The sequence below is a fragment of the Tamandua tetradactyla genome, chromosome 4 (assembly GCF_023851605.1).
Source record: "Tamandua tetradactyla isolate mTamTet1 chromosome 4, mTamTet1.pri, whole genome shotgun sequence".
Lineage (NCBI taxonomy): Eukaryota > Metazoa > Chordata > Mammalia > Pilosa > Myrmecophagidae > Tamandua > Tamandua tetradactyla.
The window spans coordinates 48,991,273-49,012,218 of record NC_135330.1 but is presented as its reverse complement, the minus strand read 5'-3'; the positions used below and the strand labels follow the sequence as shown (position 1 = coordinate 49,012,218).

General features: G+C 37.6%; 1 protein-coding gene across 4 annotated transcripts; it reads left to right on the top strand.

Annotated features, from left to right (window-relative positions):
* Nucleotides 1-11,940: 11,940 nt before the first annotated feature.
* On the top strand, nt 11,941-20,421 carry GLRX2 (glutaredoxin 2). Of its 4 annotated transcripts, none has more exons than XM_077157287.1 (4): nt 11,941-12,077; nt 15,045-15,105; nt 19,083-19,259; nt 20,140-20,421. In XM_077157287.1, the coding sequence occupies exons 1-4, from the start codon at nt 12,016-12,018 to the stop codon at nt 20,263-20,265; spliced, it is 426 nt and encodes a 141-aa protein (XP_077013402.1). In that variant the 5' UTR covers nt 11,941-12,015; the 3' UTR covers nt 20,266-20,421. The 4 variants fall into 4 exon arrangements, with proteins under 4 accessions (XP_077013402.1, XP_077013404.1, XP_077013403.1 ...); XM_077157289.1 differs by lacking the exon at nt 11,941-12,077 and adding an exon at nt 12,277-12,430; XM_077157288.1 differs by lacking the exon at nt 11,941-12,077 and adding an exon at nt 12,278-12,441.
* Nucleotides 20,422-20,946: the final 525 nt, after the last annotated feature.

The following is a 20,946-nucleotide window of genomic DNA, read 5'->3' as shown; positions in this document are numbered from 1 at the left end:
ATTTACAATGGTTTATGATATATGAGAATGAACCACTAGGTGTTGTGACAGAGAAGTCAGTGTAATGAGGCCCTCTCCTCCTCCCTAGAGCTTTCAGGGATTCAATATTTGCTGGTAAACAAACAAAATCAGGTTTCTGACGTTTTAAAAAGTAGTTTTGAGAAACTTTTTGAAAATCTTGTTTACAATGACCAACAATTCTCAGGGCACATTCACTTGTCCTTAAGAACCTGCACAATTTAAATAAATGGTCTGTTTTTATTACAGATGCTAAAAAGTGAATAATTTATAAGTATGGGAAGAAAAACTAAAGACAGTTTTTCACCTACAAATATCAACACCTCAATTTTCTTCAAAATCTGGAGTAAAAGAAAGGAACTTTCTTTAGCAAACGGTCATGATGATATCATATAAGGAAATAGAACTACTAAAGCATTTATGACATCACCCTACTGCTGTGCAGATTTGCATGTGCACAGCAGTAAAACCAGCAGGTATCACATTTCTGCCTTCAAAATAAAATTCCTTATAAATGTTCTTAAAACAACAGCAGTAGGGTAAACAGCAGTCCTCACTTCTGTTTCCTTTTATATAAATGCATAAGGACAGGTCACACCAACAGCCACATTTTATCCTTTACTTCTTACTAATCTGTTTGTTTCCAAATGATCTCTGCAAATAAACAGGTAATTCTGTGCAATTTTCAACCCCTAATCAGGAAATAAATGGCTTCTAACTTACAAGTGGCACTGGCTAAATTAACTCAGACAGTTTCTGAGTTCAGTGCGAATTCAACAAGTATTTATTGTGGGGGAATTGTGCAGACTTTTTCCTTTTTCTCTTTGTTTTCTGTGGCAGAAGTTAAATAAAGAATGTGGAATAGTCATTTTGCTCATTCATAACAAGTTTCAGCAACAAATCATGCAACTGGAGAGAACGTTAACACTATCAATTATAACCCAGACTCAAATTCTTTGTCTTAGTCTAATACTAGAAAAAAATTATTTTTTGTTTTTACGTATAAAATATGTCACCTCTGAGGCACTTTACTTTTCACATTTTAAGTTCTTCATGGTCATTTAGAGGAACAAAGCAGAAAATTCTAAACCTTAACATCTAATATAACTAGACATCCAATATTTATAGAAATGACAAGTAATGGGAGGCTTGATCAAAGAGCACAAGATGTACAAGTGTACTCTTACTCTTTTCCCTTTGCCTGGAGATTGGGCAAAGATCTCTCTTTTTTTTTTAATTTTTTTTTATTTTTGCATGGGTAGGCGCCGGGAATCATCAAACTCGGGTCTCTGGCATGGCAGGTGAGAACTTTGCCTGCTGAGCCACCATGGCCTGCTCCAAAGATCTCATTTTTCAAGACTCAGTTAACGATTCTTTTTTTGAAGACCTGTCCCAATCACAAGGTAGAACTAATCAGCCTATTTTCTGGGTGGCCACTGAAATCCCAAATCACATCTATTATAGCACATTGCATTACAGTTATTAATGCATCTCTCTCTTGCCTCAGACCTTCCAAATGGTAAGTCGAGACAAACATGAGATTTTGTTTCTCTTAAATAGCTAAAACTTAGCATGGGACTGATCAGGGTTCTCAAACTTAGGCCCACCCCAGATTCTCCTGGAGAAGATCACAGACTGTTGGGCCCCACCCCTCTCCTATCTGGTTCAGCAGGTCTAGGATGGTGCCCAAGAATGCACATTCCTATAAGCCCACAGGTGCTGCTGCTGATCTTCTGGTGTCCACATGGAAAGTCACTGCAGTAGACTTGGAATGAATTAATGCATGAAAAAAAAAAAAAACTGAAACAGTCTTACTGATGAAATCTCAAACTGTTCCTGAATTTTAAAGAAGCTCATAAAGTAAGTAAGGAGCACTTTGATTGTTCACATGAAGATGTGACCCACCCAATTGTGGGTGGTAACTTTTGATCAGATAGCTTCCATGGAGTTGTGACCCCACTCACTAATCCTTTAAGAGAGGAAACATTTTGGAGAGAGCCCCTTTTATAGAGCCACGAGAAAGCCAGCAGATGCCACCATGTTCACCATGTGCCCGTGTGCCTGAAAGAGAAACATTGACTATCATCACCCCCTTAAACCAAGGTATCTTTCCCTGGATGCCTTAAATTGGACAATTTCTATAGATTTGTTTTAATTGGGACATTTTTTCAGCCTTAGAATTGTAAACTAGCACCTCGTTAAATTCCCCTTTTTAAAAGCCATTCCGTTTCTGGTATATTGCATTCTGGCAGCTAGCAAACCAGAACAGTATACTTTATATTCAAGTAAATAAGTATAAAGGAATAAAAGATACATGATGACAAGAATTATAAAATGAAAAGAAAACATCACAATTAAATGTTTGCAATAATCATGAAAGCATAATTTTTCATGTAAAATTTTAGTCATAACAATGGATTTTCATTTTGAAAATTGTAATTATTTTAATTGTATGAACCCAACTAACATATGTTTAATATATTTCCACTTGAGTACAGCTTCTGGTTCCCAAGAAAATCATAACCTCTTTTTCATGTTCTAAACATCATATTTTTAATCCCAAACTGAAAGGAATGATGACATTTAACAAGCAGTATGTATTCTTTCTTAATTTTTTACAATTTAAAAGGTGATCAGACAGGCATGCAAAATTTTCATTTTGCACATTTCAAGACAGGAAGAGGTGGAGAATCTAGTTTGGAGGAGCAAATACTAAAACAATTTTCTTTTCTGAAATGCTAGCGTCAAATACCTCTTTTCCTATGAATTAGAACTAAAATATTATTTTAATAACAGCCAAATAATAAACCAAGTAAGATACTGTAATAAAAATTCTATTATTTTCCAAAATACAGTTGGGAATTGCATAATTTTAACAACTGCTAAAATATTATATTCTGCAGTAAAATAATCCATGCATTTATCAACTATTTATTGAGCATCTACAACATGCTAAGTATAGTTCAAGATAGGAGAATCTGGCAGTGAACCAAATAGTTGAGGCTTCTGCCTCCATGGGACTTACATTCTTTGGGGAAACAGGTAATAAATATGAATACAAACATACATAGAATGACAGGAAGTGATGAATGCTGTGAAGAAATATAAATAACAGTAAGAAGTATAATGCGCTCATGTTGTGTTAACTATTTTATATAATATCATGAGAGAAGACCTCAGTTTTAACTTTTTAGTTGTATAACATATATAAAGCAAAGAAAGGAAAAGGCAATACATTTCAAAGTACAGTACAACATTTAGCTATAGGAAAGATTTCAGAGTTTGATATGGGTTACAATTCTACAATTTTAGATTTTTACTTCTAACTGCTCTAAGATAGTGGAGATAAAAGAATTATCACATAATGACTTGGCATTTGTTAAACCCTACCTTCTCTGTTTAACTCTACCATCACCTTTGATCTTTCTCCCAATCCTTAGAAGTATTTGGGCTATACCCATTCTAATTTTTTCATGTTGGGAGGGGCTGTCAATAATAAGGGGTAAGGGGATAGAACTAGTTGATGTTCTGGAGAGGCTGGCTGTCATGGTCAGGGACATATGTCAACTTGGCCAAGTTGTGGTGCCTGTTTGTCTGGTTGGGCAAGTGCTGGCCTGTCTGTTGCAATGAGGACATTTCATAGAATTAGATCATGATCACGTCAGCTGCATTCACAGCTGATTCCATTTGTAATCAGCCAAAGGGGAGTGTCTTCTACAATGAGTGATACTTAATTTAATCATGGGAAGCCTTTTAAGGAGGATTCAGAGGAGACAGGTTCCATTCCTGCTTCCACTGGTGAGCCTCTCCTGTGGAGTTCATCCAGACCCTCCATTGGAGTCGTTGGCTTCACAGCGTGCCCTGTGGATTTTGGACTCTGCATTCCTGGGGTCACGTGAGACACTTTTATAAATTTTATATTTGCGAGTGTTCCCTGTTGATTCTGTTTCTCTAGAGAACCCTAACTAATACACTGGCCCTTCTAGGTTTCAGGACTTATCTGGTCCAGGGACCCATCTGGAGGTTTTAGGTTTCTGGAAAGTTACCCTAGTGCACAGAACTTTTGTAGAATCTTATATATTGCCCTAGGTGTTCTTTAGGATTGGCTGGAATGGTTTTGGTTGCAGTTTGGCAAGTTATGATAGGTAGAGTAAAAGCAGAGAAGGCCTCTTTTATAAGCCCTTTGATTAGGTAAAAAGGAACAAAGGAGCCTGATCAGGTATCTTCCTATTGCATTATTCTCTCTCCCATATTTGTATTGTGGAAATCACTATATTATAAATTAGATGATTCTGTAAAAATAATATCACTATTACTCTTTTTCTCTGAAATCTGTCAGCTTTCTTTTTTAACCAAATGTTATTAAATTTCTAATATGTATTTATTTACACGGTATTTGTATCATTTATTAATTTTAAAATGCACAGTCTTTTTATTTCTGCACCAATAGTGAAAACTATATTGTTTTTTAAGTAAATGTTTGTGGGATCCAGCAGTGAACAAAATCAAACCCTTTGGTGCTTTGATTCTCTCAATGAGAGGTAATAAAAAAAGTAATAAACACATACACACTTTTGAACAAAGAGAGTTGGTGATAAATGCCCTGGAGAAAAGTAAAGCAGGGTAAAGCTGTTACTATTTTACATCAATTAACCAGGAAAGGCCTCTAAGATTTAGGGAATTGGATTAAGTTTAAGGGAATTAGATTAGGTGTGTCTAATTGCATTCTTTCACACATTTACATCAATCATTACATCATAAAGAGTTAGCAATTTGTGGACTAAGAATGCCACTATAAGTCTCTCCAAGAACACTAACCAGTTCTATCCCTCTATCCCATATTGTTGACATCTCTTTTCAACATGAAAAATGTTAGAATAGGCATAACCTAAATATCTCTAAAGATTGAGAAAAGAATCAAAGGAGGAGGAGGAGTTATAACAGAGAAGTTAGGGTTTAACAAATAAGTATGACTCCTGAATCATTATATTAGTATTTCTTTTTAGTCTACAGTGTCTTTGATTAGCTAGAAGGAAAAATTTGAAATTGTGGAACTGTAATCCATACCAAACTTTGAAATCTTCTGTCTAGTTTGCTAGCTGCCAAAACGCAATATACCAGAAATCGAATGGCTTTATCTAAAAGGGGAAATTTAATGAGTTGCTAGTTTACAGTTCTAAGGCCGAGAAAATGTCCCAATTAAAACAAGTTTATAGAAATGTCCAATCAAAGGTATCCATCCAGGGAAAGATACCTTGGTTCAAGAAGTCCAGTGAAGTTCAGAGTTTCTCTCTCAAGTGAGAAGGCACATGGCGAACACAGTCAGGGCTTCTCTCTCAGCTGGAAGGGCACATGATGAACACAGCATCATCTGCTAGCTTTCTTTCCTGGCTTCCAGACTGCAAATCAGGCTCCTGGTTTTAGCTTGCTGGTGCCAGGGTGGGCTATAAGGACCTAGTTCTTCAAAATCTGGGATTGGGGGTTGAGGGATGGTCTGATCACTGCTTTTGATCTGTTACTTCAGATCACTGGGGTGGGGTGGGGTGGGGGAAGCAGCTCTGAAGCCAGCCATTGTTCCAATCCATCTCAGGCAAAAGTGGTAGAAGAGTCTTAAAGAGGTAGTACCTTTTAAATTTTTTTCTCTTTTCTCTTCCCATTCTTTATTTGGGAGCAAAAATTGTTTGAAAAAGTCACAGATTGTTCAGCCTTCAACAACAGCAGCAAAACATCTAGCAATCCCAGTGGAGTGGGAGAACTGCATTTCTAGAATTATAACAACATAATACTCAGAATGTTCAATCCTCAACAAAAAAATTACAAAACACACAAAGAAACAGGAAAGTATGGCCCATTTACATGAAAAAAGAATTTGTCAGAAACCAGACCTGAGAAGCTCAAACACTGGAACTACAAGTCAAAGACTTTAAATCAGCTGTTTTAAATATGTTCAATGAGCTAAAAATATTCATAAAAAAGAATTTCCTAAAGGAAATTAGGGAAACACTGAACAAAATAAAGAGCCAGAAATTATATAAAGGAACCAAACAAAAATATGAGCTACAGAGTACTATAATCAAAATGAAAAACTGATTAGATGGACTCAACAGCAGATTTGAGCAGGCAGAAGAAAGGATCAGCAAAATTAAGGACACAACAGTTGAAATTATGTAGTGTGAGGAGCAGCAAGAAAAAATAATGTAGGAAAACAAACAGATCCTGAGGGACTGCAGGATGCCATCAAGTATACCTATATATGAATCACTGGAGTCCCAGAAGAACAGGAGAGAAAGGGGCAGAAAAAGTATTTTAAAAAACTAATGGCTGGGTGAGCCATAGTGGCTCAGCAGGCAGAGTTCTCGCCTGCCACACTAGAGACCTGGATTCAATTCCCGGTGCCTGCCCATGTGGAAAAACAAAAACAAAAAACTAACAGCCATTTGATTTCTGGTGCCTGCCCATGTAAAAAAAACAAAACAAAAAACAAACAACAACTAATGTCCAGAAATTCCCATATCTGATAAAAATATGATGTACACATCAAGGGTGTTCAACAAATTCCAAGCAAGACAGACTCTAAAGAGATCTACACCAAGACAAATTATAGTGAAATTATCATATCCTAAGATAAAAGAGGAATTTGAAAGCAGCAAGAAAAAAGACACTTGCCACATACCAGGGATACCCAACAAGATTAAAAGTAGATTTCCCATCAGAAATCATGGAAGCCAGAAGACAGTAGGATGGCATATTTAAAGTTCTTTAAAAAAAAAATTCAACTGGGAATTCTATATCCAACAAAATTGTCTTTCAAAAATAAAGGAGATTCCCAGACCATAAAGTTAATTTAAAAAAAAAACGACAGAGAGGGGGTGCAAGGGTAGTTCAGTGGTAGAATTCTTGCCTGCCATGTGGAAGACCCAGGTTTGATTCCTGGCCTGTGCATTTCTTCCCCACCCCCACAAAAAAATTTAACAAGTGGTACTGCAATAATGGGATCATTACATAGAAAAAGAATGAAATGTGACCCCTACCATAGAGCATACAAAAAAAATTAAGGAGAAATTAAAATATTTACAGATAAAAGCTAAAAGAGCTCAGCTTTGTTTATTTGTAAATAGACAAGGCCAAAAGACATACCCTATAGGAAATGCTAAAGTGAGTTCTTCAGGCTGAAATAAAAGGGTACTAGATAGTAACTCAAAATCGTAAGAAAAAGAAAGAACAATGATAAAAGTAACTACATAGTTAAATATAAAATTCTGATTATTATATTTTTGGTTTACAATTGCTTTTCTCCCACTATCTGACAATAGGCAAATGTGTACAGTAACATTTCAGATCTATGTTAATGGGCATACAATACATAAAGATATAATCTGAGCCAATAACAATATAAAAGGAGAGGGACAGAAATATATAGTAGAGAGTTTGGATGCTACTGAGACTAGGTTGGTCTTAGTTGACTAGGGCTATTATTAGTTGAAGATCATATGTTAAACTCCAGAATAGTAAAGTATCCCACAACTCAACAACAAAAAGAAAACAACCCAATTAAAAAAACAGCCAAGAATTTGAATAGATGTTGTGGTAGTTTGGTTCAGGTGTCAGCTTGGCCAGATGATGATGCCCTGTTCTGTTTCTCTGGACTTAAATCATCAGTAGTGAAATTCATCTGTGGCTGATTACATTTGCAGTTGGCTGAGGGAGTGTCTTTCACAATGAGTGAAGTTTAATTAGCTGGAGGCTTAAAAAAGAGAGATCAGAAGAGAGCCCAACAGCTCAGTATACCTCATCTCAGCACTTGCAACTCAGCCCAGATGTTTGGAGATGCAGAAAGGAATTTTCCTGAGGAGAGCCGCTGGAACCCAGAAACCAGAGAGAAGGCCTGCATTCATTGCCTTGTGCCTTCCCATGTAACAGAAAACCTCAGATGAAAGCTAGCTGTCTTTCCTCTGAAGAACTTCGTAACTAAATAAATTCCCTTACTAAAAGCTGATCCATCTCTGGTGTGTCGCATTCTGGCAGCTTTAGCAAACTCAAACAGATATTTTTCCAAAGGAGATATTCAAATGTCCAAAAACTATATGAAAACATGTTCAGCATCATTCGTCATTAAAGAAATGCAAATTAAAACTACAATGAGATACCATTTGCTACCCACTAGGATTGCTATTATTTAAAAAAAACTGAAAATAGAAAAAAATAGGCACCCTATATGTTGTTGGTGGGAATGCAAAATGGTGCAGCTGCTGTGGAAAACAGTTTGGTGTTTTCCTTCCTCCGAAGGTTTAATATAGAATTATCCTATGGCCCAGCAATCCACTCTTAGGTATATACCCCAAAGAATGGAAAGCAGGGGCTTGGACAGACATTTGTATAGCAGTGCTCATCACAGTGTTACTCACAATAGCTAAAAGGTAGAGGCAACCTAAGTGTACATCATTAGATGAATGGATAAATAAAATGTGGTATATCTATACAATGAAATATTATTTGGCTATAAAAAACGTGAAGTTCTGGTACATACTACAACATGGTACATGAAGACATTGTGTTGAGTAAAATAAGCCAGCTAAAAAGAACAAATATATGATTTCTCTCATATGAAATAATTAGAATAAGCAAATTCATAGAGACAGGAAGTAGAACAGTGGTTACTCAGACAGGAGATAGCAGGAATGGGGAATTATTGCTAAATGAGTATGAGTTTGGTTTGCCATGGTGAAAATAATCTGGTAAAAGTTACACAGTATTGTCAATGTACTTAAAATGTCCACTTTAAATGGTTAAATTGATCATGTATATTCCACCACAAGTGAAAATAAATTGTAAAAACAGAGTACAAGCATAATGCAAAATTCCCAGAATTTTAGCAAAATACATGAGATTTCCATGAAATATCAGGCTTTTTCTAAGCTATTTTGGGTTATGCAGTTGTGGTAGACTGAAAAACAATTCCCTCAAGAATATTCAAGTAAAATCCTTACAACCTGTGAATTTTACCTTATTTGGAAAAATCGGTCTTTGCAGGATATAATTAAGTTCAGGAAGTGATATGAGGTCATCCTGGATTATCTGGGTGGGCCCTAAATCCGATTGTATGTGTCGTTATAAGAGACACATGGAGGAGAAGACAGAGGCAGAGAGAATCAAAATGCAGGGAGAGACGGAGTGATATGGCCACAAGACTAGGAAGCCAAGGAGCACCTGGAGCCACCAAACGTAGAAAAGGAAAGAAATAAATTCTAACCTACTGTCCCAGAGAGAGCTTAACCCTGCCAGACTTTGTACTTTGGACCTCTAGAACTGTAAGAGAATGAATTTCTGTGGTTTTAAGTCACCAAATTTTTGGTCATTTGTTGTGTCAGCTCTAAGAAACTAACACAGTGACTGACCCTTAAAGGCCCCAAATCATGGTCCTCTTTTCAAAAAGATTTTTTTCTAAGAAGAATTTGTGATGTCTCCCAGATTTCTAAGAGCCACAGTGTGGACCCATTGTAGATCAATCTTTCATAAGGGCCCTTTCAACTAGAAGATTCCCAGATTTACTGATCTTAGTGGCTTTTGCCCCTAAGCAGAGAATAAACCTGGTAACACACAAGATATGTGCCCTTTAACTGACCATTTAAGCAGCAGAAAACTTAAATTTGAATGAAATTTTAAAGGTATGTCAATTCTTTCAATTGATTACAGGTTGAGCCATGAAAAAGAAATGGTAGAACTCATATAAGGTTGTATTTACCTGTATATTCCTGAGCTACACAAACTGGTCCTCCCTCTTTATAGTTACACCATACAAGCAAATGTACAGCCAGGATGCTTTTCACTGTGCTGCTGCAGTCATCACAACTATGACCAAAAATCATCACTTCTGCAGCAACCCTATGAGGGTTGAAAATTATGAATATATTCTGTTTAATTTAGGTATAACACCTTTGTTTGAAGTATCTACATTTTGAGATTACTTTTTAAAAATTCTTCCCAATGACTAAGAAGGTGCATTGCTTCACCAGAGCTGTCTCACACCAGCCTTTGGGTCCTCTGCTGGAAAAGTAGAATTAAGTCTCAAATAATGCCTTTTTAATTGTATTCTCTAGTATTATGATGTAGTACAACACTGTATCAGACATCTGTGAATGTAAAATATCCCGTACCTGCTTTATGATATGTAGTAGTGACCTTGCCATATCAGACCTGTTTTTAATGATGTTATTCTAGTTTTCTTTCCAGATGATGATTGAGAAGCTAATAAAAAAATGGTGCCAGGTACCATAACAGTAGTAGAACTTGCTGTTTTCTGGGGTTTTTGTTTTTTACTTTTTTTTAAAAATGGAGTGTGCTGGATGTCTCTATAATTTTGTTGAGATGACTGCAGAAACTGAAAAAGCTGTTGTTGCTATAGCTGCATAACATACTGCTATTGGTATATATACATATGTGTGTGAATTTTTGGAAATGTTAGCTGTGCTGTTAACTTTGGAAAAGTTATCCCAGTTGTACTATGTTGAGTTGATATTGAAAAGAAATTACCAGCCATATTGCTCTAGAAATGTTAATTTTTTTCCATTTATATTGGGGTAACATTGTATTAAATATGTAAGGTCTTATCAACATGGACTTGATTACAGAAACTAATAAAGTATTCTCTAAAAGATGAAAAAAACTGCCCAATGAATGCTTAAAATAAGCCATCTACACTGAATTAAAATCAAATTGTAACATGATTGTTTTACCTCATAATGGTCTTTATTTTATAAAACAATCAAGAGAAAGGTAAAATTCTACTTCAAAAAAAAAACAGTAAATTTCTTAGTTACCTATTACTTTAAAAAGCAAAACAAAACCCACAGCACTATAAATACTTTATACTTTAAAGTCATTTTTGTATTTATGAAGGGCTTCACACCCGTTGGGATATTTGTTTTGCGCAGCTAATTTTCATCTTTTTATGAAATAACGAAACATAACCTAGTATGAAAGTAGAAAAAGAACCTCAGAAACAGAAATTCTAATTTTGTACCTTGGTAAAAAAATTCTTAGATTGAGCTAGTTGAGCAAGAAGAATCCAAAAAGGTCTTGGTTGTTCTGATCATTGATTAGCATTTTAGACATACCATTTGGTCTTCAACGTCCTTCTCAGTAAATATAAAGTTTGACCCATTCGCCTTATATAACAATGTAAAAAGGACTAATACCATCAGTAGTGCGTGGTTCAGACAATGTTGTCATTAGTCGCACTCGCCCATTTTCAAGGCCACGGTGAAACATCTTTGGACTATTTTAAGTTTTATTTCCTTTTGTTTGCTATTTTCATGTTCATTTCTGAACACACAATCGTTGTTTTCTCTGGAATGAACGTTCCACATTGGATTGCTTTTTTTCGTTTAACTCAGCGTAAAACCCAGATACTTCCATGATTTATTCGGGCTCTTGAACAATGGCCTAATTTTAAGGTGACATATTGAAGTTTATTTCATCAACATGGAAACCTGACTAGCGGGAAACTGTGATGACGTTTACCATCCACATGTAAACATTCCCACCCACTTTGATTCTGTTTCGGGCAGTCACTCTCTTTCTTCTCCGTTTTTCGAGTTTGTTGGCACGATCCTGGGAACAGCTCCTAGGTGCCCCTGAGCCTTTTGGAGCTTTCCTACCTGTGAGACCGTGCGCGCCGGCGTGCGGGAGGAGCCGGGGAGCCCGAGGGCGGGCCGGAGACACTGACACGGCTCCCACGTGGGCGGGACTCGTCCGCATGACGCGCTCTGGGACCGCCCACTACCCCGGCCGCCCGCAACGGGAGGACACGCGGGAAGACCCGCGGTGGCGCGGCCAGCCGGGAGCCGAGGGGCGGGGCCGGCCCTGCCCGCCCGGGCCGTTCGCAGAATTGGCTGGGGCGGGGCTTGCCAGCGGAGGCGGGCTCTTCCCGGCCGCCGCCGCCGCCGCTGCCGCCGCTGCCGCCGGTATCGTCGCTCCCCGCAGTCCCGTGGTGTGGCCATGTCCTGCAGCCGCCCGGCGCTGGCGGTAAGGCGGCTCTCCAGGTGCAGATGCGGGTGTAGGTAGGTGCTGGAGCGGCTCTGCGAAGGAGCCCCCAGGGTGGCGCAGGTTGAGGCCCGAAGGTGTGGGGCCTGGCGGGCAGGTCAGTCCGGGAGGGGCGCAGAGGCCTCGCAGGGTCCTGGCAAGGCGACCGTGGAGCACCCCTTCACCCCGGCGCGGGGTGGGCGAACCGTACCGCCGCGTGGGCTCCGAGTCACTTCAGTCGGAAGCCTCGCGGGGACAGGGAGTGGCGCGTCTTCATCCGTGGCGGTTTGGGCGGCCGAGGCCTAGGAGGGGTGGGGGGAGAATGGTTGCTGTAGTGGTTGGGCGAAGGGCCGTAAATCATTGTCAGCTTTAGGATCCTGTGAACTCTCAGGTTAAAACCGCGTGAGTGGTGTTTTGGATCCCCATTGTGGGTTGCCAGATAAAATACACGACACCGGTTGAATCAGAATTTTAGATAAACTGCGAATAACTGTTTAGTCTAATTATTAACTATTTATCTGAAATTCTACTTTCACTCGGCGTCCTGTATTTTATTTGCTAAATTTGGAAACCCTACCACAGAAGTCAAGGTAGGGTTGATGCTGCCTACAAAAAAGTCAAAGCTTTGAGAATAGGGACTCACTTATTAATGTTGATGTCTCCTGCGGGTACACCGAGAAGAATGCTTTCCCCGTGCCTCCCTGCTTCTAATACCCCGTGGATCCCCACAATGTGCCGTGGAGGATCCACGGTCCTGACTGATGCTGTGCCTGCCCCACCCCCAGGCACTGACCACAGGCTGTCTTGCCAATTTTCATCTCTGTGCCTGTCACTGTGCATCCATTTATCCGTCTGGGAGGCTCTCCCTACTTGATTTGGGAAATCCTACCAGTTTTGCATAGATCTCTTGATTAGCTTTTCAGTCCAAGCTATTAACTCATTCCTGAATGTGCTAGTCACATGACATAGCTACAGTTTTTGACTTGACTGTCAGCTTCTTGAGGTCCCCGTTGTGTTTTTCAGTATATATCCCTGGTGTAAATGTCATTGTGCCTACCTAGCACATCGTAGACGCTCTGTAAATGTGAAGTGCCTAGTGGATGCTCCATCAGTGCTGAAGTGAAATGCTTTTTGTGCACTTACTTCCCCGGTGAATGTCCCTTTCCAATATAGGTGATAATTTTTGCCAAGCTCAGTTAAAAATTAAGGGAGGAGGTGTGCCTTACAGAAACTTTATTTGGCATGGTAGGTGGTATTTCAGAATGAACCCCACCTCCTCTCTCATTACTCAAGAAAACAGAATCTTATAAAAGTTCTGCTGGAATTCCTGTTTCAATAATAAATGCTGTAGTAGATGATTTAGGGATGACAATTAAATGCTGGACTTGAGATGGAAAAGACTTGTTTTCTTAGTTGGAAGCCTAACAGATAACAGCAAATTTATTCCACCAAGCTCCATTTCTTAAGTCCTACTGGTTTCTTTGTCCTGGCTCAAGGAACTAAACCTGCTTTTACTCTTAAAAGCTTCTCTGCTCTCCTCCCAAGTTGGTTGCAATGTCCTTAGCTCCCTACTCCTAACCCATTCCGGAGATAAGCACACAGACCCTTTTTTTTGTTTAGGGTTTCCTTGCTAATTTATATAACAATTGTAAACATTGGAGAGTTAGAAAGGTTGAATGTTTTCACGTTCACTTGGGCATGGTTCCTGTCTCCCTTTCTAACTTTTTTTATTCATGGTGACCTCTCTTATAGCTTCCTTATTTTGTGTGCATTCATCACTGTTTAGTACAAATGTTCATCATTCAAGGATAATATGTTTTGGAAAGGCTATTTAAAGTGGATGCACTTAAAACGAAAATATGCTATACAGTTAAGAAAAGTTTGATTGGAACCATTGAAAAAAATGAAACTAAATATTGTAAAAAAAAGAAGTTCTGGCTTACATTTAACAACATTTAAAATTTAAATGCACTAACAAACAGAAGAAATAAAATGCTGATTTGGAGGGAAAATTTTTTTCTATGAAATTTTGATTTTTGCAACAACCATAAGGGCACTTTTTAAAATATTAGAAACTTCAAGTCTATCCTACTTTATCCCATGCTCTTTAGATATTTGCATAATTCTCGTTTGTAGTATCTGTTACCTTGAAATCCTTTGGTAAACTGCAATTTCACTCTACAAATGGTTTGCATCATGATTTTGGATATTGTCCCAACAGTGTGGTAGGGCTTGCTAACCAAGAAAGATAAAGTACATGGGAAAAGGTTCTAGGAATAAGCAGAGAGATTTGATAATGTCCGTTTTTAGTGAATACTTTCCTGTTAATGAATGCCTCCTTTTACATACTTCCAAAAGCTAGGTTTTAGAAAATATGTACATCTTGAGAGTTCCTCTAGTTAGTAAATAATAATGTCAAATTTATTAACATTTACTGTTTGCCAGACACTGATTTACTTTCTGTATATCAATTTACTTAATCCTTATAAAACTCCTTGAGGTTGGAATGAGTATTATTCGTATTTTACAGATTGAAAAACTTGGAGATATGGGCTGCTGTGTTTAAGATAATTTAGTTTCCTTCACATCTTTTTATCTTTGTGTATTTCTCTTTGTGCCTCATAGAGAGTGTCCTAGGAATTTCAGCATATTTTAATAAGAATATAAAAGCTATTTTTTTAACCAAAAGATCAAGTCATATGGCCAATGAGTAGGACAGAATATTTGAAATTTGGTGGTCATAAATATGAGGTTTTAAGCACAGCAAATGTTTTTATCAAATAATTAAGGGTATTGAGAGGCTGGTTAGTTAAGAACATGGGCCCTTTTTATTTATTTATTTACAAATACCCTGTTAAATGGATATTTTGTACTGATAACAAGTAAAACTTTTTTTCTTATAACTTTGGATATATATTTGCATATAACGTTTTCAAATGGAACTTATGTGATAGATTATCTTTCATGCCTAATAAACTCTGCTGCCCTTTTTGATTTACTTTTAGGATGGGGAGCAGTACATCATCTTTGGGGAAGTCAGCATCTGCTCCTGTGAACCAGATCCAAGTGAGTGATATGTGAGACTAAGAAAAAAATTTCATCTGAGGGAAAAAAAAAATGTCTTATACATTTAATATGCTCATTCAAGTATCCAAGCCTGATATCCTCATAGTTCAGTAAATGAAGTCCTAAATTAATATATATCTATAAATCTTCTCTCAAAGTAATCCACATGACAAAGAAGTTCTAGATCATTTTGGCAGTCAAAATTTATATGCTTTACTCTTAATGGAGTCTTTACACTTTCTAAGTCAGATCGATGAGGTTAGTTGTTCCTTTTCATCATGCTCATTTAGGGCTTCTGTTAACACCAGTCTAGCTACCCTTAGTGGGGAATATATCTGCATCTGGCCTGGGCAGCTTTTTCTTAAAAAATTTTTTATTAATAAAACCAATCAGCATACAAACACGAACATTCTTTTTTGTTTTGTTTTTTTTTTTTTTTACATGGGCAGGCACTGGGAATCGAACCCGGGTCCTCTGGCATGGCAGGCAAGCATTCTTGCCTGCTGAGCCACCGTGCCCTGCCCCAAACACGAACATTCTTAATGTATGAACATTCCATACTTGTTGTGCAATCAGTAGCTCACAGTATCATCGCATAGTTGTATATTCATCACCATGATCATTTCTCAGAACATTTACGTCATTCCAGAAAAAGAAATAAAAAGGAAAAAGAAAAAACTCGTACATACTATACCTCTTACCCCTCCCTCTCATTGACCACTGGTATTTCTCTCTACCCAATTTGTTTTAACATTTGTTCCCCCTATTATTTATTTATTTTTAATCTGTATTTTTTGCTCCTCTGTCCATACTGTAGATAAAAGGAGCATCAGAACAAGATTTTCACAATCACACAGTCACTTTGCAAAAGCTGTATCATTATACAATCATCTTAAAGAAACATGGCTACTAGAACACAGCTCTACAGTTTCAGGCACTTCCCTCTAGCCTCTCTAATACACTTAAACTAAAAAGGGGATATGTATATCATGCATAAGAATAACCTCCAGGATAATTTCTCAACTCTAATTGAAATCTCTCAGACACTGACACTTTATTTTGTCTCATTTCTCTCTTCCCCCTTTCAGTTGAGAAGATTTTTTCAATCCCTTGATACTGAGTCCCAGTTAATTCTAGGATCTCTGTCCCATGTTGCTGGGGAGGTTTACACGCTGGGGGAGGGCAGTGAGTTTGCTTGCCATGTTGGCTGAGAGAGAGGCCACATATGAGTAACAAAAGAGGTTCTCTGGGGGTGACTCAGGCCTGATTTTAAGTAGGCTTAGCCTATCCTTTGCAGGGATAAGTTTCATATGAACAAACCCCAAGATTGAGGGTTTGGCCTGTTGATTTTGTTGTCCTTACTGCTTGCAAGAATATCAGGCCTTCTCCAAATGGGGAAGTTGAATTTTTCCCCTTTCTCACCCTTCCCCCAAGGGGACTTTGCAAATACTTTTTTATTCACTGTTCAAATCACTCTGGGATTTATCGTGCATCACTCTGGACAAACCTACAAAATCTCATGCTGGGCATCTTTTTAATACCGTTCGTTCCTAATACAGAACCTCTCACATAATAGTTACTCCATAACCATCTTCTTGGGGATACAGTACATTGCTGTGTTCTCTTGTTTTCCTCTCTCTTTCACTGTAAATCTCAGTTATTTCTGCTTCAGAAAATTTTTCTTGTATGTGTGTTTTTTTTCCCTCATAGCCTATAAGTAACACCCATTTTTTTCTTCGTTCCTTTGTCACCCGTCATCACCACACACACACACAACTTCTGCCTTTACTTCATTTGGCTTAAAAAAAAATTAAATCATAACTGACAAATGTAACAGTAATTTTAGAAGACTATTACAAAGGAATTGCCTCTTTTAAAATAAAAATATAGAATCATGAAGTATTTAACAAGGATGAGCTTGAGGAAAGGAAGAAGGCTCAGGAATCCTTGATATTGTCTTCTTTTGTTTCAGCTTCACTTTGGAATCTGTTTAGTGTTTCTATTACATTCCAGCACCCAGGATGTTCCTCTTTCTCTAAACAATGGTCTCAATATGCTTATAACTTGAGGCAGCACAGGTGGAAGGAAAGAACACAGGCTTTGGTATTGTTCAGACCCCAGTATCACTAACCCCTCAGCCTCAAGTTTTCTCATCTTTAAAATGGATTCATTAATATATCTTTAGTGTGACTGGCCATGAGATAGATTCTTGTACTATTATTAGTAAAGAAAAGAGAAAGCATGAAAATAGACCATCTTGCATATTGCTGTGCCGTGACTCAGTATGCTCCCTTCTGACTGCAAGTATGCATACAACTTCTGAAGCTTGCCTGGGTATTTTGCTTTCTGGTTTTTGGCCTTCATCTGGAAAGTGCTTCTTAGGACCCACCACATAGGAATAACCTAGACTAATGCCTGGGTTCTAGATCTGTCCATTTAGTATCTCTTGAAGGGCTTTAGACATCCAGACATTTAGAAACAAAAAGAAACAATATCATAGGTAATGTAAATGTGTAGCAAGACATACTGTTTTTTTTGTGATAAAAGGTGTGGGTGGTAATTTCCAAACCACAGTGAAATCATTGGAATCACTCAGAAGGTTTTGAAAAATAGTTTGCCATGTCTGCCTCAAACCCACTATATCAGTGTTAATGGAAGTAGCTTTTCCAGGATCAATAGTATAAAAATACCTTATCAAAACAGTTATGTCAGCTTTGATACTGACATAACTTAATGCTGACATAACTTAATAAAGATATGCAAGAAGGAATGGAAGTAGGAGAGTACATATTTTTTAAGAAAGCCTTAAATTTTAAAGAGAAGTTGTGCATCAGCCCTTACCATTAAAAATTACAACAGGTAAGGAGGTGATCTCTTCCAAATGCCTACCAAATATTTGAGAGGCAGTGCAGCATAGTGATTAAGAGCCTGGTTTATAGTACCAGACTTACCTCATATTTTAGTTTGCTAAAGCTGTCAGAATGCAATAGATCACAGATGGTTTGGCAGAGGATTTATTAAGTTAGAAGTTTATAGTTCTAAGGCCATAACAGTGTCCAAAGTAAAGCATCCAGAGAAAGATACCTTAACTGTGAAGAAAAGGCTGATGGTGTTCAGAACACCTGGTAAGGCAGGTGGCTGATGTCTACTGGTCCTTTGGCTTCTGGTTTCAAACAGCTTCCCTGGGGACGCTTTCTTTCTGCATCTCCCAAGTTTCTGTCTGTATTTGCTCTGAAGCTTTTTCTAAAATGGTTCCCTCTTAAAGGAGTGCAGACTAAGACTTACTTTGTAAGGGTGGAGACACATTTCCATGCAAACCACCTAATCAAAAAGTCTCATCCACGATTGGGTGGGTCACAGCTCCATGAAAACAACTTAATCAAAAAGATCCTGCCCAAACAATAAGTCTGCCTCCACAAGATTGGACTAGGAAAAAGAACATAGCTTTTCTGGGGTGCACAACAGCCGCAAACCAGCACACCTGGATTCAAATCCCAGCTCTCCTACTCATTAGCTTTCAGACCATGATCAAGTTATTTATCTTCCTTTGTGTCTCACTTTCCTTATTTATAAAATAGAGATAACAATAGTACCTATCTTGGGGTTATAGTAATATTTAAATGAACTAATAAAAGTAATGAAAATAAAATGTTATGGCTAGTACCAGACAGAGGTGTTTGCTATATATATAAGTTGGATCTGATCACTGTTATTATTCTTAATGCTTATTTGTTATTGTTGTTGTTACTCAAAGCTAGGCACTGTTATACAATTTCCATTTGTTAAATCTTTTTTCCCCAGTTAAAATCTTTTGAATTGAGTAATACCGTCCTCAGTTTACAAATGAGAAAGTAGATACAGTTTGAGTCCTGAATCATCTGACTTCAAAATCCATACCCTTCCTACTATATCATGCTGTTTCTTTCCAACAGTTAATATTTAGAATTAAAATATTTTGTTTGTTTGTTTTACTTCAGGAAACAATTTCAGATAATTGTGTGGTGATATTCTCTAAAACATCATGTTCTTACTGTACGAGGGCAAAAAACCTTTTCCGTGACATGGGCATTAAGTATAAAGTGGTAGAGTTGGACATGCTTGAGTGTGGAAATCAGTTTCAAGATGCTCTTTACAGAATGACTGGTGAAAGAACCGTGAGTATATCCTTTATGGCACTGTTTCTTCAAAATAGGTGGTGACTTGTATCACCCAGAGCCTAGATTCTGACACTACGAAAAGACAGTTGGACATTCTCTTGAGGAGTTAGTTATGTGATAAAGAAACCTCATCTCTGAGAACCAGATTCTTAGAATAGGAAACAGCAGAGTTAATTCATTTTCTTTATATTCTAACTGTATATGTGTATTTGGATATATTTTGGCTAGGAGAGATGGGATGATGATGTCATGAGCACTTGCCTATGAATCTTTAAGTTCCCACTGGAGCATTTCTGAAGATGAAAGTATTCTTTCTTCCTTTACTTGGATAGTACAGCATCAGTCTTCATTTACTATACTAATTGGAGTGCTTTAGTTCATCATGTTTTAGGCTTTTTGAGGTAAATTTTCTGTAATGTGCCTAATCAGAAACATATACCATATTGCCATTTTCATTTTTATAGGTGCATGGAAGAAGTTTATACTGTGCCCTTCCCCTTTAGTAAATAATTGTAAGAAATAACTGCTCAAACATTATAAATAATCAAAGAATATTTTATTTTACCTTTTATATAGCATAGTGATTAGAAGGAGGGGCTTTAGGGTCAGAGTTTTCTGGATTTGAATCTTAGCTCTGCCATTTATTTTCACTGTGATCTTAGGCAAGTTCCTTTGCCTCACTTTCCTCCAGAATAGGATTTTGTGTCTACTTCAAGGGTTGTAAAGATTTGAGGAGATAATTTGTGAAGGAGTTTAGTGTGGTGCCCAACCCATAAATAAATTACTCACCCTGTGAACATCTGTTAGTAGTATGTGAAATTATCTTATATTTCTGACACTAGGGTGAGGCCTAATCTATCTTTTGTTTATCCAACAGGTTCCAAGAATATTTGTTAATGGAACTTTTATTGGAGGTGCAACTGACACTCATAAGCTTCACAAGGAAGGGAAATTGCTTCCACTAGTTCGTCAGTGTTATTTAAAAAAAAGTAAGAGGAAATAATTTTAGTGATACAGGTACTCATAAATTTGCTAGTAAGATGCCCATTATTGAAAATGACAATGTCTTTTAAATGTTCGAGAACGCTTTAAATTAATTATCTTCACAAAAATGTAAGATGTGAAAAATAGTGAGCAATAAATCGCTGCAGCAACCTCATCTTCCTATTATTCGATTCTTGAGTAAATGGGATGGTATTTACGTCTGAAAACAGAAGTGGAGTTGTATCAAGAGATGAGTAGAAAATTTGGTTAACAGGAGTTTATATATGAATTTACAACCGAGACCTAGGAGGTAAGCATTTGGAATTCTTTATTGCCCGTAGTGTACCTACAAACTAGGTAGGGATATCTTGTACTATATTGTGACAAGCCTTCATACTTTGTACTTCCAAAGTACTACGGGTATGCGAACTTTGTAGAATGGAATGAAACTTGTCTTAGAGAAACCAAATTGCTCATTTAATAACTTAGTTCCAGGGAGCAGAACTATACCTATGGGCAGAAATTAAAAGGAAGCAGATTTCAGCAGTATACGAGGGTGAACATTTGAAATAGTTCAGAACATTGAGTTCTTTTGTGAGGGAGAGTTCTACTTTTCAAAATGTGTTGAAAGGCTATTGGAATTGTTCTGTAGGGATTCAGGTATTGCATGGGAGTTTAGACTGATATTCCCTAAAGTCAT

Bases quoted from the DNA above. Each gene is read 5' to 3' on its own strand.
- GLRX2 (XM_077157287.1), top strand. From the start codon at position 12,016: ATGTCCTGCAGCCGCCCGGCGCTGGCGGTAAGGCGGCTCTCCAGGTGC. The intron at 12,078-15,044 runs GTAGGTGCTGGA...ATTTACTTTTAG, and splicing joins AGGTGCAGATGCGGGTGTAG to GATGGGGAGCAGTACATCAT. The intron at 15,106-19,082 runs GTGAGTGATATG...GTTTTACTTCAG, and splicing joins CTCCTGTGAACCAGATCCAA to GAAACAATTTCAGATAATTG.